Here is a 25,281-nt window from a genome sequence, read left to right as displayed (position 1 = left end):
GAGTTGGTTTCCTGACCTAAAAATTTGAACTGGCAAAAAGAGTGGAATGGTGGTTACCAGAGTCAGGGGTTGGGACAAATGGGGAGATGCTGTTTATGGGCGCAAATGGAGCTATTATAGATAAATAGGTCCTGGATACCTGATGCACACCTTCATGACTATAGCAACAGTACTGCATTTTCACCTTGAAAGTCACAGACCTATCTTAAACGTTCCCACCACACACGCACACACACAAACGAAAAGTGATGTGATAGAGGTGTTAGCTAAAATCCACGTATCGGATCAGAAAGTTGTGTGCCTTAAACTTACATGCATTATATATTAATTACATTTCCAGATTTGCATTCGTAACAAACTCACAGGTGATGCCTGTGCCACCAGTGAGAGCACTTTAACTGCCGCTCTAACAAGTCTGTTTTAAAAAGTTTATTGAGGTGACATTGGTTTGTAAAATCATACAGGTTTTGAGAGTATAACACACATCATCTGTGTATTGCATTGTGTGTTTACCACCCAATGGAAGTCAAATCTCCTTCCATCTCCAGATATCTGACCCTTTTTACCGCCTTCCCCCAGTCGCCTCTCCTCTGGTGACCACCGTGTTATAATGTTATCTCTGTCTACGAGGGTTCTTTTATTTTTGTGTGTGCGAGCTTAATATCTGCTTGCTAAAAGAATGCTAATATTTTCTTTTATGTAAAACATTCACTCTGTGTAGTGTAAAATCACCTGAAATTAATTTTTGTAAGCATAATGGAAAAGTACATCAAATATTACAGGAAAAGATACCATCGATGTTTTATATTGAATTAATAGCACCTGTATCAATACGAATTTAATTTCAACATAACCAATTAGTGAAGGGTTAATATCTGTTTTCAGAAATTTGGAGGGGATTTAAAAAATTATTTTTAAATGCTGAAAGGAATGTAAAGGGTAAGTGACTGAGAAATTTTCTAAAATTATTTTTGCCGACTGAGATATTGCACGAATACAAATTGTATATTAAATTCTGTTCATCTAGAGACTGTGGGAATGTTTTACCAACAGTGCCAGTCAGGACGATATTCATGGGAAAGACGGAGAAAGACAGAGGGACATCATCCGGAGCAGCTCCGACTGTTCTGGACGGCAGGGCGCGTGGCTGCTGCAGTCACACAGCCTGCGTGGCGTAGGCCAAAGAGGCCCTGTCCGTAGCAGTTGTTCCCAGGAAGGGAATTTATAATCACAATGCTTGTACTTTGGACATCATAACCTTAGCAGCATCGGGGATGGCTTATGGATGACGATATGAAGAGGAGGCAACACACTCATCCAGCACTTCATGTCATTGCATTAAGTGCTTTACATGATTGATGGGTGTGACCCCCAGCACACAGACGACAGTAACAACATCTTCACTTCATAGACAAGGAAGTGAGGCAGAGTAACCCAGGGCTGTTTAGGTTATCAGGCAGCATGTTGAAAGCTGGGATTCAAACCTAGACAATCTGCTTTCACTCTGATCTCTTGAACAATGTACTGTAGACAGCTTCATATTTGGAAAAGAATCCCAAATCAAAGGTTTTCAGGATGTGTGTCTATAGTCCAGTTTAAAATGAGGTATGTGATTCACTTGTGCACACTCTTCAGTAATAACACGGGATTTCCAGTGTCCCTGTCTTTTAAATCTTTCTGCCTGGATTTGACAAGACATTCCCAACAAGGACCAAGAGGAAGACTGTTGGAACAGTCATTGCAGAAAGGAGTTTTGTGCCACTTCCTAGTGTGTGATCATGGGCAAGTCGCCAAAATAAATTTTAGTGTTGACAAAAGGACGGCGTTTACCACGCGAGATTGGACAATTAAATGCAGACGTTTCTGACCCCTGATTCAGACATGTACGGCACTACTCACTTGTCCAGGTGAGTGGACACTTTATGCATAATTTATGGGATTGTCAAGATTCCTCGGTTAAGTTGCAGCGCCACCGTAAGCCTCTGAATGACAGTGGATCTGATGTCCTCAAAGGATCTGCTTGGGCTCTTTCTGCAGCTGGGCTCAGGATGGCACACCCTGACTGTGGAGGTAAGTTGAGTAGTGACCCAGATCAAACAATAATATAATGCTTACTAATAAAAGTTACGGCTGGGGAGGAATGGCAGCAGAGAGCAGTAGAGTGCCCAAAGGACTGTCAGCTGCCTGGCCCTCCAGCAGGTAATCTGTTCTCATTTACAAAGCAGCAGCCAAGAATAATTTTTGTCAATCTGACACAACGGTTCATATTTACATCTGGTTCTGACAACAACCAGAAATAATATTTCATGGTTTCCTAAATAATTCATTTTAAAATCCTGTAGTTACTATTTACAATAGTTCCTTGGGACAATTTTTAGGTATTATGAAATACCTTTAAAGATGTATTTACACACGATTGAAATAAGTGTAAAGTAAGATTAAAATGATGGGATTGCATAAATACTTCCTCGTAATGTTTTTACTGTGGAGCCTAGAGCCTAAAATCTAAGGAAGAGAATTAGAGAAAATACAGAAGTGCAGGGAAGATAAATGAGTAATGAATTGTCTTAACTTTTATTTAGTTATTTTCATTTACAGTTCTGGCACTGACACATTTTTTTAAAAAAACATTTAAATTTTATGTAAAGATTGAACTTCGATAAAATAACTTAAAAAACATTTACATACACATCACTAAATTTCCATAAAATATACAATACTTTTGATACAGCTATAGGCTAGAATTAAATGACTTTGAAGGAAATGATACATAGTCATAATTTTTAAGAGATATTCCATATGTCACATGTAGGAATAAATATTTCTATTGGATTTGCCAAGACATGAATATTAAACACTGTATAACATGCACTCAGAAATTAAAATATACATTTGAAAACATTTAAAAAGCATAAAACTCTTGATTTAATCTAGATATACATTAGAGCTTCCAAATAGAAATTTGAACATTATAAATAAAAGATATTATAACATAAAGTGAGATAAAATCCAAAAACTGCTAGGAACCAGCTTGGACAGATAAATATAAATTTCTACTTTGGCTAGAGTTAAATCTCATCTTTTTTAATGTTTTAATTGAGATGGGATAACATTTGAATATTCTTAAAATTTGCTAAAATTTTAAAACCTTACAAAATACTGGTTTTTACCTTTACTTGTATGCTGCATTTCTTTTTCTCATATATATATTGATATGACAAAATCAAACACATAAATTTAACTGTCTAAAATAAAATTTTGAATATTACTGCTAAATGAAGATAGGTATTTATTTAACATTCCATAGACCAAATCACTCAAATACAATAGACTGTTTTATACACACAAAGTAAAGATTTGTAGGAGTTATGTTGTTTTACACTCACAAGCAAATTAGGATGAATTTCTTTCGTGTACTTTTGAACATGATTAACACTCTTATAAAATATCTCTGTGATGATAATTGGCACACAAAAATTTCCTTCTCTGAGGGACAACATAGAAGAGTTGGTAGCGGTTAGCCTCTTGGCATGTTTAAATGATTGCTACTTCTAGAAAACAGCAGCAATACTGCCCACCCAGGATGGAATACACTGACCACTGATCACTGCTACAACCAGAATCACCTCAACAGTTAGCTTAACTGTACTATATAGGAGGCTAAGAAAATTAATAGAAAGTGACAGAAAACAGGACGTTAAAATTAATCCACAGAACAATTTTGAGTCTTTTTATAGGCAGCACTTACACTTGAGCTGTAAATTTTATCCACAGTTTAATACACTTTGCTCTAAAGGTTGTATTATACTCTGCTCCTGGCCTGGCATGTCCTTCTTGTATTTGTTGTTAGTGAAAAGATCGGAATTTCGTAATTGAAAACTTGTTACAACAACTGTCAGTTATTGGATGCTTAATATAATTTGAGATTTTGTAAGTAGAAGGTTAAAAAAAAAACTGATTATAATAAAATGAAGACAATCCTTCCAGTCCCGTTACTGTAACAGTATTTATATGAATGCCATTGCACTGTGAGATTTCCTGACATAACATATAGATAGCATTTTCTACAGTATCTTCCCCCAGGATCCAGGGATTACTATAATACATACATTCAGTTTTACTTACTGAGGAAAAAGAAAAAGGGTAGGTTGTCAGCCTGTATTTTTCCTGTTCATTCTTCCTCTGCATAAATGATTTTAGAGTAAATTATTTCTGAATTCTTTGCTTTCATGGATTTTCCATTTTAGAGTGCATAACTCCAAAACATATTGATTCATATACTTAAATTTTGTTCAGTGGTAAAATAAGGTTATGGGAAAGCACTTGATAGCATTATTCTTATAGCATTTTCCATCAGCGAACTAACTACTACAAATCATTGGGAACAAAATTTCAAGCCTTTTAAACCTAGTTTGAATTTAGTTCTCTTACATGTACATTAAACATCATGTGTTGGACAATTATTGACTCAAGTGTAATAATCAAAATTATCAGGAATGCTTATGTTGAAGAAGAATGTTGATACCGAATCCTTATCTGACATCACCTTCAGACTTACGTGTTCAGATGACGATGAAAAGTTATATTCTCAAGTGTAGTGCAGATACGTCAGCCAGCCAGCTCATAAGCCTCAATAGGGCTTTCTTCACTGTATTTTTCTAAAACTTAATATATATTTATTGAATTTGCAGCATGTTTAGAATCAAACCCATAATTTTAGTTAAAAGCATGATGTTTAATGCATTTTAATATGGTAGGTTAAGTACCACCATATATTAATTATCTTAAATATATAGATTTGATATTTCAAATGGAATGTTTTTAAGTTGAAGGTAGCTAAAGAGCTAATAACTTAAAAGGTGCATAACATTAAAAACCTTCAAAATTTAAACATTAAATTTTTATATACTATAAATATTCACCGAATCTAAAAATAATACCTAATTGTATAAGGTTGCATTTCAAGTAGTTACTTTGTTTTTAAAAAATTATAAATAATTCTTATACTGTGCCTCTCTGTACTTCAAAGATATGGAATATTATCTTGATCACTATATAAATAACATATAGTCCTTTAAAGAAAGGGTTGAGGAGAATAGAGGAGAACTGTGGCTAATTTTCCCTGTTACTATGTGCATTTTGGGATATAAAGTTGAAAACACCATTTGCTTATGTCAGGGAGAACAGGCCATGTTCTGCTCTACAAAATAATGAGTCGAGTTTCTCCTTTAATAAAGTGACCGTGCCTTCAGTCCCGCTGAGTTAATGCTGTGTATATTTATAATCAGGAGAACTAAGACAATTGCTTAGATAAATCAGAATAATTCTTTGAGTATTTCCTTGTTCTGAATACTCCTCCTTCCTGTCATATTTTGATTTTAACACACAATAGCTCCTTTCCTACTTCACCGGTGTGAAGTATTACACAGATGAGAAATAGTAAGATAATACTAATTTTCTCTATGAAATCACATCAACTTTTATGGGGCAAATTAATATTAATATCCCCTTAAAATCAATGGTCAAAGCACCTAATTCAAAGAAAAAAAACACACTGTTAAATAAAATCTTTTATAATTTGCGATGATCAGAGGAGAACATTTGTTTGTCCAGTAAAGTGCCGTAAGAGCACTTATCGAAGCCTGGGGGACTAGAGAACAAGCTGCCTCGGCTTTGACATTGTGACGGGAGCAAACCACACTTAGAATTAGCAAACACCCTAGGGATTGGCAGAAACAGAGTGAATTTAGAGAGAGCCACCTTGTCACTCCTAAGTGTGCCTTATTAGATGTTTAGAGCCATGTTAAAATGCATCAAACTTACTCATTCCTAACTGTCCACAGAAGAGTCACTGGTCATTTCATTGGGACTAGCAGGTAATTTTGTACATACTAAATAGTTCTTTAATATAAGAGCAAAGATTAGAGTTCAGTGATGAAGGAACACAAAAAAACAAGTACTTTGAAAAGACATTACAGAAATGCAGAAAGTCAACATTTCTTGAGACATGTGTTATGTGAGAACCATTAATCTGTTCCAATAGGAAAATCCCAATTTTTAGATAAGAAGGAAAAAAAAATAAAGCTAAGCATGAGTAAGAGGAAACACCCATGACAAATCTATGTATTTTTTTTGGTGCGGGGAGTGTGCGGAGTAACTTTTCATGTAAATTGAGAAAGGATGTGCAAAATGAAAACCAGTTCATGGTCTCAAGGGAACATAAGTCAAGTACTGTTAAGTAAACAATGAGACAATTTTTTTAGGAAGATTACCATATTTTGCCATATAATGCACACCTTTTTACCCAAATTTTTGAGGGAAATATAAGGACGTGCCTTATATGGGTAGCCCTAATTCTATATCTGTATAAATGCTTTTTAATTGCTTTATCTATGCTTATGTGTTAAAAGCATAACTCGAGAAAGCAATAATGACATCTGTATGCAAAATAATACCCTGGAATACGATAATCAGTTTTGTTTCTAAATATAAATATAAAAAATTGAATTAAAAAATTAAAATGAGAAGTTTTTTTCCTTAGAGTTTGGGCCCAAAACATGGGTGTGCATTATATATAGGAGTGCATTATACACAGCAAGATACAGTAATAAAAAGTTAAAGTAAGTTAAAAACAAGTCCTACTATTTAATTAAATGCAGCAGCAGGATTTTTGGTCACTGATTTCCTGCCTTTTTTGTTCCAGAGATATCTGAATGAAAGAGGGGAGAGTGGTCTGCTACCAGCTATTTATAGAACACAAATGAAGGCACAAATAGTAGGACTGAAGAAGTTGGTGAGCAAAGGCCTGGTGAGTATCAGGTGGTTTTGGCAGGAACAGAAACTGACCCTGAAATGCAGGTGGAGACCTAGCGCTATTTTTATTTATAGTTGCCTACCTAAGGGACTAACTCAGTTAGGGATCCATAAAAATCTTTTCTCTTTCTAGCAATAAAATATACTTATCAAAACTTGCTAGCTTATCTGTGCAAATGTACACTTATCACTGATGCAAAAAATATGTATGAAAATATACCCTAAAAGACCTGCTTTTCATCATGTTCAAAAGATTCTGTGCAGAGTCAGTTTCTGAAGAACTCTCAAGATCAGAACTGGAGAGAGAAACCAAAATGTGGAATTCAAAGGAGATAAGACAGCTGTGCCCTTGTAGGAGGCACTTTTTAATTTGTTGAAAGCTTAAATGGCATTTACTTTCTAACAGCTGATCACAGATACGAGACTTGTCCTTAGGAAAATTTAGGGCCAATGGGCCATGTTTTGATAGACAACAACCCTTAGTCCATATCCTAGAATCAATCATGTATCATACAAATGTGATGCAGAGTGGCAGCGACTCAGTTGCCACTAATGGTTATCTATGGTTTTAGGATAAATGGATACCACGGAAGTCACTGGATACAATATTCATTTTAGACTATCTCAGGAAGGAATTACACAATTTGTTCCATGATTCTTATTTTAAAAGCTCTGTAAATATATACAGATATATATATTTACGTTACTGCTTATGAAAAAAATGTCAACATGGTGGTTATCTTCCTCCTAATCAAAGATTCTAGAATATGAAGTCATTCAAAACTAGACTGTGGAAAGAACCAGATTAGAAGAAGCAGGGCAGTGAGGTCGCCAAATGCTGCTCTTTTCTCCCAAGGTTTTAAAAATAACTACAGATACCAGCAGTTGAAAATTACTCCACATCAGAAGCATCGTTGTCAGAAAGATGGTAGTTACTCCCCTTTACCCGAATATATTCGATGTATCTCCCTTCGTCCGAATCTGAAGCGCCACAGGTACATAGCCTGTTGTCAAAGAGTGATTCGATTTCCTCCAGTTTTTTCCCTTTGGTCTCAGGAAGGCAGCCGTAGATGAAGAGGAGTCCTACAGCAGCGAATCCGGCATACAGGAAGAAGGCCCCTGAGGGGAAGGTAATGACAGTGAGTCCTCACTGAGCGTCATGGGTAGGTCCCTGAGACTGAGGTGAAACGACGTGTGGTTGATTCTTGAACAGCATGGGGGTGAGGAGCTCCTGCTCCCTGTTCATGTCACCTGAGCCTCCCCCAAACTTCACTGATAGCCTAGTGTTGACTGGAAGCTTTACCATTAACGTAGTGGATTACCACATGTCTTGTATGTTCTATGTATTGTCTATTGTATCCTTACAAAAAGAGGGCTACAAAAAAGATTAAGAAAATTATAAGGAAAAGACAACACATTTATAGTACTGTATTTATTGAAAAAAAATCTGTGTAAGTGGAACTGTGCAGGTCAAATTGTGTTGTTCAATGGTTAACTGTGTAACAAAACCCATTTTACCATCAGCTAATTGATGTAAGTGAAAATTAAGTTCATATGGCATTTCATCAGTGTTCTAACAAAACCATGTTGAACACAATGAAGTTATTTGAGACTCTGCTGTGTGTGTGTCTATATGCCTAGACTGGAAAGAGTACTTAATTTTGACTATTCTTTCTGGTTAATCATGCATAACTGTGGTCTGAAATGGAACCAAAAAGTTACCTCCAGCCTGGTAACTCTAATTGTTCTAACCTTGTGAATATAATGCAATTTAGTTTTCTAAAGTCATGAAATGCTGAACTCAAGAAGAAGGCTAGAACAGGCTCATGTATAACTTGTGCTTTATTAAGTCTCCCCTCACTCCCTGGGCTGGAGAGAACTGCTTCTCTCCTAGGTGCTTTCCTAGTGCTTTGCTGAGGCCCCTACAGTAATAACCACGAAGTGTCATAATTATGTGCATGTATTTGTCTGTCTTGCCTGCTAGAGTGGAGATACTCTTCAGGAAGAAATCTCATTCTCATTTATCTTGTATTTCCACAATGACATAAAATGACATTGCTGATTTCCTGACTGAATGGAGTACATGACAACTCTGTCCTTCCAGTCTCTCGTGCCCAAAGTCTGGGAGTCCACCTTGACTTTTTCCTTCCTCTCCCCTCCAATATCCAATCTGTTAGGAAATCCCATCAGATCTACTTTCTATCTGTACCACTGCATAGCATCCTTGTTCCTGCTCTTAGACTATTAGAGTCTACTTTTGGGGTTCGTAGCACTTAATAGCATCTGACATAAATGTTATTCTTTCATTAAAATTTTTTTCTAGTGTTGTAATTAAAAGTTTTTAAAAATATTCCACTTCAGTTGATATTAATTTCAACTATATAACATAGTGATCAGACATTTATACAACTTATGGAGTATTCAACCCATTAAGTCCAGTACCCTAGTGACACCATGCATAAGTATTACAATATTATTGATTACCTTCTCTGTGCTGTACTTTACATTCCCATGACTTTTTATAACTACCAATTTGTACTTCTTAATCCCTCCACTTCTTTTTACCTATCTGTCCACCCCACTCCAGTCTGGCAAACATAACTTGTTCTCTGAATCTGAGAGTCTTTTTCTGTTTTGTTCATTTATTTTGTTTTTTATGTTCCACAAAGAGGTGAAATCATATGGCATTTTTCTTTTTCTGTCTGGCATTTATTTCAGTTAGCATAGTACCCTCTAGGTCTATCCATGGTGTGATAAATGGCAAAATTTCATTATTTTTTATAGCTAAGTAATAGTACATGTCATGGCTCTAGTAAATAATGCTGCAGTGAAGTCCAATTGTGGGGTCATAAGGGAGTCCTATTTTAATTTTTTTCGAGGAACTGCACACTGTTGTCCACAGTGGCAGTACCACTTCACAGTTCTGCCAGCAGTGTATGAGGGTTCTGTTTTCCCACGTCCTCACCGACACGTTGTTGTGTAATTGATGACAGCCATTCTGAAAGGTACGAGGTGATAGCTCATTGTCATTTTAATTTGAAACCCCTGATGATTCGCGACATGGAGTTTTTCCTGTGCCTTTCTGCCACCTGCATGTTCTCTTTGGAGGAATGTCTGTTCCAGTCCTCCGTTTTTCAGGTATTGTTTCTTTTTTGTGGGGTATGAATTCCTTATATATTTTGGATGTTAACCCCATGTAGGATGTATCCTTGGCAAGTATCTTTGCCTATTCATTTTGTTGATGGTTTCCTTGACTACAAAAGCTTTTTAGTTTAATGTAGCCCCAGTTGTTTATTTTTTATTTTACCTTGCCTGAGGGGGCAGATCCAAAAGATATGCTGAGAGCATATCATGCTAAGAGCAATGTCACCGAGTTTACTGCTTGTGTTTTATTTTAGGAATTTTATAGTTTTGGTTCATATACTTAAATCTTTAATCCATTTGAGTTTATTCTTGTAAGACTACGATCCAGTTTCTTTTTCTTACATATGTCTGTCCAGTTTTCCCATTTCCATTTGTTGAAGAAGCTGTCTTTATCCCATTGCATATTGTTGCCTACTTTGTCACTGATTAATTGACTCTAAGCATGGGTTTTTTTTCCTACGTTTTCTATTTTGTTCCATTGATCTATGTGTCTATTTTTATATCACTACCATGCCATTTTGATTACTTGAGACTTGTTGTATAGTTTGATATCAGGTAGCATGTTGCCTACAGCTTTGTTCTTCTTTCTCAAGATTGCTTTAGCTATTTGGGGCCGCTTGTGGTCCATATTAACTTTAGGATTATTTGTTCTAGCTCTGGGAAAAATGCCATTGGCATTTTGATAGGGATTGCATTGAATATGAAGATTGTTTAGGTAGGATAAACATTTTTTTAAAGATTTTATTTATTCATTTTTAGAGGGGAAGGGAAGGAGAGAGGGAGAGAAACATCAATGCATGGTTGCCTCCCATGGGTCCCCTGCTGGGAACTGGCCCGCAACCCAGGCATGTGCCCTGGCCGGGAATCGAACCACGATACTCTGGTTCACCAGCCCGCGCTCAATCCACTGAGCTACACCAGCCAGGGCTAGGTAGGATAAACATTTTAATGATGTTAATTCTGCCTATCCATGACCACAGTGTATCCTTCTATTTATTTTTGACCTCTTCAGTTTCTTTATTCAGTATCTTATAGTTTTCAGAGTACAAGTCTTTGACCTCCTTGGTTGAATTTATTCTTAGGTATTTTATTCTTTTTAATGTAATTATAAATGGGACTGTTTTCTTATTTTTCATTCTGACTGTTCGTTATTTGTGTATAGAAAAATTGTAAGACATTGAAGAGGACACAAATAAATGGAAGGCTATACTGTGCTCATGGACTCAAAGGATTAACATTGTTAAAATGACCATATGACCCAAAGCAATCTACAGATTCAATGCAAGTTCTATCAAAATACCAATGACATTTATTTCAGAGCTAGAACAAATAATCCTAAAATTTATACGGAACCACAAAAGACCACAAATAACCAAAGCAATCTTGAAAAAGAACAGCAAAGCTAGAGGTATAACATTCCCTGATTTCAAACTATATTACAAAGCTATAATAAAACAGCATGGTACTGACATAAAAACAAACATGTGAATCAATGGAACAGAATAGACAGCCTGGAAATAACTCTCTCTTTTATAGTGAACTAATTTATGACAAATGACATAAGCATATAGTAATGATAGTCTCTTCAACAAGTGATTTTGGGAAAACTGGACAGATAACATGTAAAAACATTAATCTGGACCACTGTTACACCACATACAACAGTGAACTCAAAATGGGTGAAAATTTTAAGCTTAATGTAGGAAACGATAAAACTCCTAGGAGAATGCGTAAGTTGTAAACTATTTGATAGTATTCTGAGTAATATCATTTTGGATATGTACCTCTGAGGAAGGGAAACAAAAGCAAAAATAAACAAATGGGACTTCTAAAAACTAGTTTTCTGCATAGTGAAAAACCATGAACAAAACAAAAAGACAACCTACTGAGTGGAAGAATATATTTGCAAATGATATATCCAGTAAGAAGTTGCTATCCAAAAAAATATAAGTCACTTATATGAATCGTAAAAAACAATCTGATCAATAATTGAACAGAGGCCATACGAAGGCACTACTTCAAAGAAGACATAAAGGTGGCTAGCCAACAGACATATGGGAAGATGCTCAAGGTGAGTAGTCATCAGGGAAATGCAAATCAATGAAATGCCACCGCACACCAGTCAGAATGGCTGTTATCGAAAAGTAAACAAATAACGTGTGTTGGCAAGAATGTGGAGAAAAGGAACCTTCATCCACTGTTCATGGGACTGCAAACTGGTGCGGCCACTATGGAAAACAGCATGGAGATGCCTCAGAAACTAAAAATTAGATATACCATATGGCTCAGCAGTTCTACTGCTGAGTATTTATCTGAAGAAACCCAAAGCATTAATTTGAAAAGATACATGCACTCCTATGTTCATTGCAGTCTTATTTAGAATAGTCACATGGAAGAAATCTAGGTGTCCACTGATGAATGGATAAAGACGAAGTGGTATACACACACACACTGAAATATTAAAGAGCAATTAAAAATAATGAAATCTTGCCATTTGCTGTTGGAGCCAGAGGGTATTATGCTAAGTGAAATAAGTAAAACAGAGAAATTCAAGTACCATATGGTTTCTAAAACCAGACAAACACAAGAAAAAGAGACTGACAGAAGCAGACCAAAGGAATCGTTACTAGAAGGGACAGAGAGGGGAGAACGGTGAAGGGAGATACAGTTAATAATACTGTAATGTTGTATGGTGACAGATGGTTACTAGAATTAGCAGGGTGATCACACTGTAACATATAAACATGTTCAATCACTACTGCACACATGACACTACTATAACTAGTATAATATTGACTATACTGAAATAAAAAAGGATAGAAATAATGTATGGGGCATACCTATTAGAAGTTTGGGTGCTACTTGCTCAAAAAAGTGATTAAATTCTACTGAATGACAAGGGAAGAAGAGTTGCTATTAGAGAGCAGAACAAGATTAGTCTGACTAATAAATTGGAAATGTTTTCATCAAAAGGGTGACCCTGACAATCTAGTTCTTGGAGACTGGGAATTTTGAGAAAGAAATGAAAGGAGATGAAATCCTGTGTTCCAATTACAGATAATCAAAATTGTGGAGGTTAAGAACAGAAATGGAATCTTTAATGGAGAGGGACAAAGAAAGGGTGGCAATCACAATGATAATACAGGAACATGTAAGTGCAGGTGATAAAATGTTTTAGATTAAATCAGGCTGCAAAACCCCTGTAAGAGACCAAACCTAGTTTGACATTATAAAATGCAATGTTGAGGAAATACACATCATCGCACACAATTTAGGAGCACATAATTAGAAGCAACTAATCACATCTGTCAGTGCTAAAACAACTTGATGGTGGGGATGACTCTTAGCAGCCATGTAGTTTTTGGCTTGTGACCCAGATTCCAAAAACCAAATAACACCAAGGAAGTTCCTTTAAGATAAAAGATCCTACGGTAAAATCTGAGGAATCTAAAGCAGGCAAAGCCAGAAGTGCCTGCGTGGCCTCCACTGGTGAGATGCGTGAGAACCACAGAGGCGGGCGGTGCCCAGGAGGCTGGGACCTGCTCCACGTAGCAGACGAGTCCATTATGTAACTACTGTAATTATTCCCTCTTGGAATGAAAATGAAAAAAAGATCTGTCTGTACTGAGTTTGGAAGGATTGTTAAACAGTGCACATATTCCTCAGCTTTATTCTGAAGGAAATCAATTTTATTAGAGTTCTATAGAAATCAAGTTTCAGATTAAGACACGTATTTAATGGAATCATACAAAATGGGGAATCACAGATCATGTCCGACTGTAATGCTCTCTAAGGCTTCTATTTAGTCACACAGGACATAAAGTGATTTCTGGTAACATTTAAACAATTTTTAGTAATAAACATCACTGAGTAGGGGCCAAGGAAGACTGAGCAGTGTAGTTTCAGAAGGACTCAAAATGTGAGGTTTTATGAAAAATTTTTAAAGAGGGAAGAAGGCATGGTATTTCCATAGACATACACCATTATGGTATGTATTCATTAAATCAGGAATAGAAATGTATACCCGACATAAATTATGACATACAAATTAAAATGTAGATCCAGAAACAGGGAACAAACCAATCTGAACTGAAGTATCCTTCCGCCATTAGCCAGCAGTAGCCCTAATGGACCAGTGTGTCGGTCGACCTGACAGAAGCCTGACTTTGTGCAAAGCAAAAAGCTTCTTCTAACTGCGTAGTTTTGAAAGAAGCCTGGCTAGGCCCTAGTTAACATTTGCTTCTGTTTTTCTGGCAGCATCAATTCAAGAAAGGAGGTTTGCGATTGAAAGTCTTACCGTGACTTATCATTTGGTCCACCCCTTGCCCCACAAAGTGCTCTCTCAGGATCCCAGTCTGCATTTAAGTTTTGAATGTTAAGCATTCTCAACAGTCAGCAAATATGAGTAAATATTTATTGTACTAATATTTCTAAATGGTGACTGAGAGAAGGGTTTTATAAAGGTCATAAACCTTTAGATACAGATTATATAAAACTAAACAGCAGTTCAGCATGTTTAGGAGAGGAGGAATAGATTTTATAGTGTTTCTTGTATTCGTCGTTTACCTACAAAATCCATCTGTGTATTATTCATCTGCTCAACACTCATCGAGTGACTAGGAGGCACTGGAGGGACTGGGAGTGTAATGGTGAACAAGGCCTTGTCCTGGCCTGGGCACAAGGGATTCATGGCCTGGTAGGGAGGGGTGGGGGAGCGGACAGTTGAACCTGATCCTGCAAACGGAAATTCACAGATGTGGTCAGGGATGCAGCAGGGATGCGGGAGGGGGTCGGAGAATGGTCTGAGTGGCAGGCCTTCCACATACCACAGAGGCTTATCATTTAGAATCCAACCACAGCTTATAAATTCATACAGTGAAGAAATCCTCCTGCTGAAGAGAAAATCTTTTCACTTTAGTAAAAATGGACTTGAAGTAGCTCCCCAAAGTTTTCTAACTCAGCCACTTCCCAATATTGTTGCTCTGAGTTACGGTCTTCACACATTTTCTCTTGAACACTCCCAACATGGGTACAGTTCGGGCAGGGTAAGAGCTGGTCCCGGTGACACTGAAATGTACATGCGCTGCCCTGAGAGCACGGATGACGCAGTGGAAGGCACAGCTCGCAGCACGGCACTGGCAGGGGCTGCTTTCAGCCCCACTTGGATTCGGCTCCGGGACGTGACTCCATCCTGCCATGGGGCGCCCTCAAGCTCCGCCCCAGACTCCCTGCCTACACCTTTCCCCATTTTCTGTGCTGTCCCTTTGCTAAACTAAAAGCTGTGCCATGAAGATTTCCAGCTGGGGAGACAGCTGGGGGGTGTCTGGGCTGGGAAAGTGGGTGGGTGGCAGAGCTGGGAAGCCCTGGGGGACAAGCAGCAGGCTGCTTTGGAAGGGACAGCTCCTCTTACCTCCCCCCATGCATGTCCAAGAACTCGGGGGAACGAGAAAGCCATGCAGGGATATTATAACAGCAAAAATATAGTGATGTACTCTTTCAATCACAAATGACAGCGTATCTAAAAATAAAGTAGGAGAAATAAAAATATATACTTGAAAAAAATCCTCTTACCATAATATGTAAGGTACTCTGCAGTGTGTAAAAATGTCAGTGAAACCAGAACATTGAAAATCCAATTTATTCCAGACGAGCATGCATTTCCTGTACTTCTTGCCCAAAGGGGATATATTTCAGAATTCACAGTCCAAGGCATTGGTCCCATTCCTGAGAAATATGAAATTAAAATTTTCAGGTAAGCACTATAGAAGGAATTTTAAAAAGAGTAGCTTGTCTCCTTTAAGAGACAATTTAATCAACACAACAATAACAATGAAGGTTTGTTTACCAGGTGCGAAGAAAACAAGGTATAAAATAAGGCCCAGAAGTGCAGTCCAAGAGTATGGAGTAGGGCAGAAATTGTAAGCCCAAAATACTTCTTCTGTTTTGAATTTGGTTTCATTTTCACACCTGAAACATAATGCAATGTAAATATTAACTGAGTGTTCTAGGATATAGTTGCAGAAATTCAATGTGATCATCTGGACATAGCTGCAAGTTCCTTAACACCACTAAAAAAAAGGGCCCAAGATGTTTTTAAGAAAAATTAAGATTTAAACATACAGTATTAGATATGCAAACATATAGAATTTTTAAAGGTGAATATAATTCAGTGGAAGCACTAGAAATACTCTCTGCATACAACTCATAACAAAAATCCAATTAAAAATAGTCAGAGGGTCTGACTATGCATTTTTCAAAAGAAGACATACTGATGGCCAGCAGGCACATGAAAAGATGCTCAACATCACTGATCATCAGAGAAATGCAAGTCAAAGCCGCTCTGAGATACCACCTCACACCTGTTGGAATGGCTGTCATAGAAAAGACAGGTGGGTAGGTAGAGTTGACTTCATCTTAAAAAGCTGACTCCATTTAAAAACTAATCTACAAAACCCGAATCCTTGCCCAACCCCTTTCTCCCTGGCATTGACTCTGGACGCACAAAGGTTTCAGGTTAATCACAAACCACCACTAACCCTTCATCTGGGGCAAGGCACCCTCAATGTCTGACCTGCCCTGATGTCAGAGCCCCAGTATCTGGTCCCCTTGTCCTGCTCCATCACCCCTCCCTGCATTCCTTTCGGAATATGTAGGTACATTTCTTAGAGGGATAGAACATACATGGTGTGGGGGGTGAGCAGTACAGGGACTCATTTTCTGTCCTGCTGCTGCCCAAGACTGTTTTCTTGACTAAGTTCCCTATTAAAACTGGACAAGCTGGACTTGTCTGCATTGTGATGTGGCCTTTCTGCTCCTCTGACATTTGGGAGCCACTTTGCATATATGACCTTTGCATGAAAGAAGGAATAACAAGTGTCCACAAGGATGTAGACAAAATGAAACCCTTGTGCACTGTGGGTGGGAATGTAAATTGGCTCAGCCACTATGGAAAACAGAATGACCATTCCTCAAAAAATTAAAACTAGAACTATGTGATCCAGCAAATCCACTTCTGGGTATTTATCCAAAGAAAACAAAAACACTAACTCAAGAAGATACCGCACCCCCAAGTCCACTGCAGCACATTTAAAATAGCCAAGACATGGCAGTTAAAACCACAATGAGATACCACTTTACACCAGTCAGAATGGCTATCATAAACAAAGAAACAAGTGCTGGAGAGGTTGTTGGGAAAGGGGAACCCTAGTTCACTGTTGGTAGGATTGCAGACTGGTACAACCACTATGGAAAACAGTGTGGAATTTTCTAAGAAAACTAAAAATGAACGTGCCTTTTGATCCAGCAATTCCACTATTAGGAGTATATCCTAAGAATCCTGAAACACCAATCCAAAAGAACCTATGCACACCGATGTCCATAGCAGCACAATTGACGACAGCCAAGAGCTGGAAGCAACCTAGATGCCCATCAGTAAATGACTGGATCAAAAAGCTGTGGTACATTTACACAATAGAATTTTATGCTGCAGAAAGGAAGAAGGAGCTCCTACCCTTTGCAACATCATGGATGGACCTGGAAAGCATTATTCTGAGCAAAATAAGCCAGGCAGTGAAAGACAAATACCATACAAATACCATGATATTTGATATCAAATATCATATGGTACAAATACCATATAATATCACTGTTAACAGGGATCTAAACAAAACAAACAAGCAAAATATGACCAATGACACTCAAATACGGAACAGGCTGACAGGGTCCAGAGGGGAGAGGGGAGAGAATCACAGGGGAAAAGGGGAAGGACTCACATGAACAAGTATAAAGGACACATGGACAATAACTAAGGTGGGGGGCACTGGAGGGGGGCAGGGCTGGGAATATAAGACAGAAAACTGTACTTGAACAAGAATTAAATAAAATTAAAATTAAAAAAAATAGCCAAGACATGGAAGCAACCTGGTGGCTATTGACAGATGAGTGGATAAAGAAAGCATATACACATGTACTGGAATATTCCATAAAAAGGACATCTTGCCACTTATGACAACATGGGTGGACCTCACAGGCACTACACTAAGTGCAATAGAAAAAAACAAATACCATGTGATGTCACTTAAATGTGCAATACTGAAATGAAACAAAAACCAAGAAAAACCGAGTTCATACACACACAACAGGCTAGAAGTTTCGAGGGTGGGTGGTGGGTAAAATGGGCCAAACAGTACAGTCTTCCAGAAATAAGTCACGGGGATGCAATGTACAGTGTGCAGTCTGGAGATAATACCATACTGCATCTCTGAAGGTTGCTAAGAGAGCTTAAAATTTCTCATCACAAGAAAAAAAACTGTAACTATGGTGATGGTTATTTTAAAATATATGTGAATATTGAATCATGTATACCTGAAACTAATGTATGTCAATTATATTAAAAAATAAAAAAGAATGTATTGTTTCATACCCATTGTTTCATACCCATTCCATGTAAGTCAGACATGATACACAGTTAGTCCTTAAGAGCTGCAGTAATGGTTTAAGACCATAGAGAGTCTGTGTTTGGTGGAAAGACTTCAGATTTTGCAGTCAGGACAAGATTCACATTCAGAACCAGACTTTTTTCTCTTTGTAAAATGGGGATGATGTCCTATGGGTAATTTTAAGGATTACAAAGGTCACCTGTAAAGGAGTGATAGGATAGAGGGCAAAGAAACCATTCTTAATCTGATGGCAACCAGCTCTTCCCCTTCCCACTGTGCGCCCTTGCTTCTCTCAGTCACTTCCTGTTGCCTTTGCCTCCTAGTTCTGCGGTGAAGCAAAGTCTCCTGTGGTCTTAGATGGACTCTGTAGTTGAACTTCCAATTCTTAAGACATAATCAGCCCCCCATTCTTATTCCTCACTGTCATTTTTAGACTGTTCTGCCTCCATCAACCTTGACATCCAAACCTACTCTTGTCGCCATGTTTATGACCTCCACCCGAACACACCTGTCTGTTGACTTAGGGGCCTAGTCAGTCATCTTCTCCACCCCCTCTCATTCACTCATTTTTACTTCTGGTCCATGTCTTGGCTTCATACATAGTTCCTTAGTTAACCTCAGAAACTGCAGAGAAGGAATATTATAAAGTGCTTGACTTGGAACTATTTGACTTCAAAGTCTCAAACTTTTCTGATTATAAGCACTTTATTTCCTCATTTCTGTCAACTTGGTCTACACCCAAACCACAGTCTTTAGAATTTTTTTATACTCACCTGAGGGTATATTTTTATTTTACTTTATTTTTTTGAGATAGAAACATTGATGTGAGAAACATTGCTCCATTGCCTCCCACATGCACCTTGACTAGGGACTGAACTTGCAATTTAGGTTTGTGCCCTGACCGTGGATCGAACCCGTGGCCTTTCGGTGTACAGGACGACACTTCAGCCAACTGACCTTCCCAGCCAGGGACCAAATCACAGTCTTTGTATTCTAACTCTTCTCTGTGTTCATTCATCTCATTGCTTAGCTTAGACTATGCCAGTATTGTCTTGGCTGGTCTAAAGAATCCGTGCTTGTCTGCCATTCTCCCCATTTCAGGTCCCAGCCTGGTGCTGCACCATTAACTTCTTGCAGCAGCTGCTCTGCAGAAGCTGGGCCAAATGATGGAACCATGCTGTGGGTTCCGCTGCAGGTTCTCGCTGTTTTCTCTCGGCTGGCTACCAAATTATGTTTCTGAATTTTTATCCTTTGTTGTGTTCCCTATGACATTTTCTGCCTATTTCATGGTAGGCATTTAATAAACATTTGTCAGCTGTTGACTTAATGAATTAAAATATTTCTTACTCTACTGAAATCTTTCCCTCTGCTTTCTAGGTACTAAGAATTTACCTCCTTTAAAAAACCTCAAGGGTCCTCCTTTTTTGTACTGAACCTCTGTACTTTCTTCAGACTCTTCTCCTACCTCAAATGGTACCATGTCTCTTGCCCTTTCTAAGAACTGCCCTTCCTATTACTGGTCCTGTCCTCGCTCTCCTTTTGTCTGCTCAACAGGCTGTTTTCAGTTTCTCCCTACTTGAGTCTTCCCTTCTGGCTCCAACACGCAAGACCATTCCTGTTCAAACAGTCAGCCCGCTTGTGTTACCACTACCAGCTTGCCCAAAGTCACAGAGGAGTTTACACTGGTGACCTCTGCATCCTCACCACCCAGTCTTTCCTTCACGGCCCAGGCCTCCCGTCCACACAGGTGCTTCGGCTGTTTGCTTGAATCTGCTCATCCAAAAGTCATCAGTGACCTCCAAATCCTCCCATTCATTTACCCTGCCTTAATTCCGAGGCTCTTTGATTGCTCTGTGCTGGTTGATCTCGCTGACAACCCTCCTCTTTCCTTTGCTTTTACAACTGCATCTCCATCTTATCTCTGATGTGTATGTCTCTAGTGCTTTTTAAAAATGCCTCTTCCTCCCCTCAACTTCTAAATACAGGTGTTCTGTGAGGTTCTATTTTAGGGTTTACACCTTCTCTCTTACTGATCTCATTCCTTTTGAAGGCTTTTTACTCTCCACATGGATGCTCCTTGATGGGTTATTCTAGCCTTGACCTAGTTCTCAAGTTCCACGGGCAGAATTCAGCTATGTGCTGAACATCCACATCTGAGTGTCCTGCTGTGGCCTCAGAAATACTAGGGCTACAATGGAAGGCACTGTCTTCTCCAGGAGACAGAGTGGTGCTGTTGGGAGTTTAAATCATGACTATGAAATTCATGTGCCAGACACCAGAGATGTTGCATTTGTGGAAACTAGAGTTTAGTGGGCACAGACGCAGTCCTGTTTCCTGATCTGTAAATAGGGAGAAGCATTATCATCATAGGCTGTTGGGAACGCTCCACGTGATAATGCACACTGAGTGCTTAGCATATGCAGTGTATGCACACATGCCTTACTTTCATAGTGACACTGAAGAAATGTCTATGTTAGTTAACACCCCCATTCCCTGAGTTGAAATGGATTAAAATATCAGAGTTATTCAGTATTCTGTTACCTTTTTGTGTTTAAATCCTCTGTACTTTTTAAGTCCAAGGAAAGGAAAATGGCTAAGCCTTTGAACTCTGGGGACTGATATCCTGCATCCAAATCTAGGCTGAGACCCTGGCTTTGGAGCTAGAATGTGTGCTTATATAGGCATTTAACTTTTTAAAGCCTGTGTCCTCCTCTGTGAAATAAGGATTTTCTGGGCACCTACTTCAGAGAGGTATTTTGAGGTTTCCACGAGATAAGGTATGGGCAAGAAATCCTATTTCCTAGACATAATTCTGGAACCTGAGTCTGCCCTTCTCTTTGCATCACTGCCACCCTAATTCAGGCTCTCGAGTGTCTGTGTCACTGGCTGCACATCTCCCTGGCAGGCTCACTGGAGCAGCCCCTCTGTGATCTGTGCTTCCTGACATTCGTCATCTTGCACAGTGCTTCTCCCCTTGAGTGTGGGAATGACCCGTGACTTGCTTCTAACGGACTCTGTCTCTACGGGGCTGTCATCCCAGGCAGCAGAACACAGGGGTCAAGGACACAGGGCCTAGCACGAGGCTGCGTGGTTTTGTATTTTGGTTTGGCCACTTCTCAGCTGTAATGTGAGTCCCTAATAGGCTTGTTACAGAGATTAAATACAGCATTAATTGTTTGGCACAAAGACAGCAATTTATTAAAGTTTTGCCAAAAGAACAGTTAATTTATATCCCCTCTCTTTTTTAAAATCCCGGCACTAATCCATAACAGTATTTCTGTAGAGATGAATGGTCACTGAGTGATGAAAGAAGTCTTTATATTGGCATTTAACTGTGAGTAGAAAAAAGCATTAGAAATTCCCTAATCAATAATCCTCCACCGCATTTCCAAACAATCAAAAAGTCTTCTGAGTTATGAAGATACTAAAATGAGAAAATAAGATAGAAGGGGAGTGGGGGAGAGAGGGAAGGGGAGGGAAGGAGAGAGAAGAGGGGAGAAAGGGAGACCAGGGAAGGGCAAGCAAAAAAGACAGACAGGTAGGCTCCTAGGAAGGGAATACTTACAAATAATCATACCACTAAAATTCACTGAACAATTCTATTTACTACTCTCATTCATTATGACTCAAGTTCCTTCCACAGTCTCTTGTTGGAATGATGGAAAGTGGCATATTTTGGGGTAGGCTCTGCGCTGGCTCTGATGCAGCTTCTTACCATCTGGCACATACGCACGTTTATCTGCGTAAAAGCACTGCGGGCCCAGAATTGAAGAGCTACACACGCAGCAATAGGTAGACAGTTAATGACTCAGACTGTGACATCACACCTGACCTTTAAAATATAAACAGTAGAAATCTCAACGGAAAAATAAAAACGTATACTCCAGAAGCTATTGCCAAATACCTCATGTTTTCCTGGCTCAGTGACTGCCGGTGGGAGAACATAACGCTCCAGAGAAAGAACACAAATGCTTTGACATCAGTGTGTGGGTTGGGATTACAAAACATCACGCTCTCGGATGGGGCCACCGCACCACGTCCTGGAGCAGGAACAGCGGACGGACGACAATAGCGGAGGCTGCGCAGAGGGTTGCGCACTGGGCGACGCTGCAGCTCGTATACAAGCAGGCGAAAGCTGTCTCGTTTTGGCAGAGGGAGAGAACTGATCTTCACCCGCAGAATGACTAGACTAACGCCTGGCACGTAGACCAAATCAACAGTCGGTTCCCTGTTCCAGCCATGGAACCCATGGTACTTCCTTTAATGCAAACATGTCTGGAGATCAGCGGCCCCCATGGAAGGTGGGGCAGGTCTCCCTTGCCTGCTCAACACTCACACCAAAGGAGTTCATGGGTAAAGCGCTGTTTGTTTCTATTACTTTGTGTTGCTTCTTCAGATAGCTAAGGAGTCTTAAGCCCAAACAACAACAAAGGAACTACGTGGTGCCACTGGTCCTGCCGCAGGGAGCACGTGTATTTTTATAGTGCCCCGCCATTTGCCACGATGAAATTAGGTAACTGCTTCGTGTTCACATACGGGGGTGGGGGTTGGAGAAAATAGCGCTTGTGTTTACAACACAAAACTTCAAATTCTGTTTAATTGCAATCATTGAGAAACGTGGCCCACTTTCCAAAGGCGTTTACAATGTCACAGGGGTGTCTGATCCATGGCCCCTCGGGATGGCTGTGAATGCAGCCCAACCCAGAATCATAAATTTACTTCAAACATTGAGTTGTTTGGTGATTACATGTCACACTGTATTTAATGTGTAGCCCAAGACAACTGTTCTTCCAGTGCGGCCCGGAGATGTCGAAACTTCGGGCCCCCCTGAAGGATTTCTGGAGAAAGGGGAGGGAGGACTTGCTATGCTGGTGCGTTGCACTGACTGCTCCACAGGGCCCACTGCTCACGCTCTGCTTGCCGGCTCCTTACCGAGAGTGTTGTCAGTGCATGCCTTCATTTCCAGTTCCTGGCACCGGATGGCAGTTGCTTTGACTGGGATCGTTAAGGTACCCCCTCAGAACAAAATGGGTGCCCCGAAGGTTTAATAACGGCTTATTGGAATTTACGAGCCGATGGCACACGAACCAAGGACGGTGGGGGAGAGGTGCCTAGAGAACGACAGGATGGCTCCCCAGGAGAGGACGCCGGCACCGCCCTCCGAGGAGAGATACAGAAGCGCAGTGCCTGTCAGAGGGCTAGGACGGGGGGCCATGCCAGCCTGTGGGCAGCCCATCAAAGCAAGCCGGAAAGAGGACATTGACTCATTCCTGCTTGCACACTTTACCTTCTGTTCACTGGCATACTTCATATATAGTAATCTAACATGAAATAAACTTGTCAAGGGTGGTAACATAGCAGTTAGACTGGAACATGTGTGCGGTTGACTGATTTGGGAAAAGAACGCTCCGGAGCTTGCAGTGTGCAGACCAGGCTGAAGATCTGGGACTTCAGGGTTTTCTGTTGTCCTGCCTTTTCCTCCGTTTTAATGGTTTCCCATGTTCTGGCAGAGGACTGTCACACAAAGGCAAGTTTAAAAAGTTATCTACTTCATTAATTACTATTACTCTCCAGTAAAAATAAAACCTTTAGAATTAGATGATTAAATCACAGACAAGGGTAAATTTTGAGATCATTAAAAATGTGGAGCTAAAAGACATTTTAAGAAATGAATTAATGCAGTTATATATATTGCTGTATCTAAACCATTTACTGGTATATGGCTAGCTTTAAACAAAATAACACCAAGTAAAGGAAACTAATGCAATTTAAAATGGAACCAAAGTTATTTCTGTGGAACAGGATTATGACCGGCCCTCGTGAGACTGTGCTCTGACCAGGATCCCATGATGGTGAGGAGTCACACCATCCACTTAAGGGTTAGTTCTCCTCCCTAACTTCTTTTTAAGGATTTTATTTATTTATTAGAGAGGGGAAGGGAGAGAGACAACAAGGGAGAGAAACATGGATTGGTTGCTTCTCGTACACGCCCCCTGAGCAAGGAACCACACCAACAACCCAGACATGTGCCCTTACTGAGAACTGAGCCAGCACTTGGCTTTGCAGGTCGACGCCCAACCAACTGAGCCATACCAGGCAGGGCCTTCCTGATGTCTTTTACTCCCCTGCATTGCCTGCCCTTTCTCCAGTGAGGACACAGTGCCTCTGTCTTCCTCTTTATTCCCCACACTCGTAGGTCAGCACTTGGCACACTTCACACATAATTGATGATCAATAAGTGTGTGTTAAATAAAAGTAAAAATACTCCGATCATTCCCCATTAAGCTAATCTCTGGACATCTCACACCAGTTTCTCTATGACACAGGTGGCAAACACAAGGCCCTTGGGCTAAACCCAGGCCTCCACCTTGTTTTATCCAGCCCAGGACCTTGTTTCCACCCGGCAGCAGCGCTGAGCTCCTTGCCCGTAGATAAGGAGCAGTTACAGTTATAAAGTCCTAAAATCACATTTGGCCCTTTGAAGGCAACCACAAGCCCGATGTGGCCCCCAGTGAAAACGAGTTTGACACCCCTGCTCTATTATATTGTAAGCATTAGAGAAGACATATATTGCCATTTTAAAGACATTAACTTCTAATTAATTTTAAAAGTTACGGCTTGTGGCAGAATAGGAAAGACGTGTTTCCTTACCATAAGCATTGCGAAATCCATCTGTATCATCCCAAGCTTGAAGAATTCCAAACACACGAGTACTCTGATTTGATTTTCTTTCCACTGCTAGGAGTGCCCGCACATACCCCTCCCTGGCTGGCTTTCCTTTGCAGGTGCACGGGAATGAATGCAGCTGATGTATCGCTGTAGGCTATCTTGATGCAAACAATGGTATAATCTGGTTCTTGGATTCTTTTCAGTCCCTGCCCCAGCT

General features: G+C 39.6%; 1 protein-coding gene and 1 long non-coding RNA gene across 2 annotated transcripts in view; one reads left to right on the top strand and one right to left on the bottom strand.

Moving 5' to 3' along the window:
- The first annotated feature begins 3,462 nt into the window (after positions 1–3,462).
- On the top strand, positions 3,463–4,259 carry LOC118995207 (uncharacterized). The gene is made up of 2 exons (XR_005068227.1): positions 3,463–3,894; positions 4,201–4,259. It is a non-coding gene; the product is annotated as an uncharacterized LOC118995207 (long non-coding RNA).
- Positions 4,260–6,690: 2,431 nt separating this feature from the next.
- SLC2A13 (solute carrier family 2 member 13) overlaps positions 6,691–25,281 on the bottom strand; it is a 282,694-nt gene continuing 264,103 nt past the window's right edge. The window contains exons 8-10 of the mRNA XM_037058158.1: positions 15,803–15,924; positions 15,529–15,681; positions 6,691–7,932 (exon numbers count right to left, since the gene is read on the bottom strand). Of these exons, the coding sequence (XP_036914053.1) occupies positions 7,706–7,932; positions 15,529–15,681; positions 15,803–15,924 (502 nt within the window). The 3' untranslated portion in view covers positions 6,691–7,705. The remainder of the gene's footprint in view (positions 7,933–15,528; positions 15,682–15,802; positions 15,925–25,281) is intronic.

The sequence above is a fragment of the Sturnira hondurensis genome, unplaced genomic scaffold (assembly GCF_014824575.4).
Source record: "Sturnira hondurensis isolate 20B ecotype Veracruz unplaced genomic scaffold, ASM1482457v3 Scaffold0009935, whole genome shotgun sequence".
Lineage (NCBI taxonomy): Eukaryota > Metazoa > Chordata > Mammalia > Chiroptera > Phyllostomidae > Sturnira > Sturnira hondurensis.
This window is presented reverse-complemented; position numbering and strand designations above follow the sequence as displayed.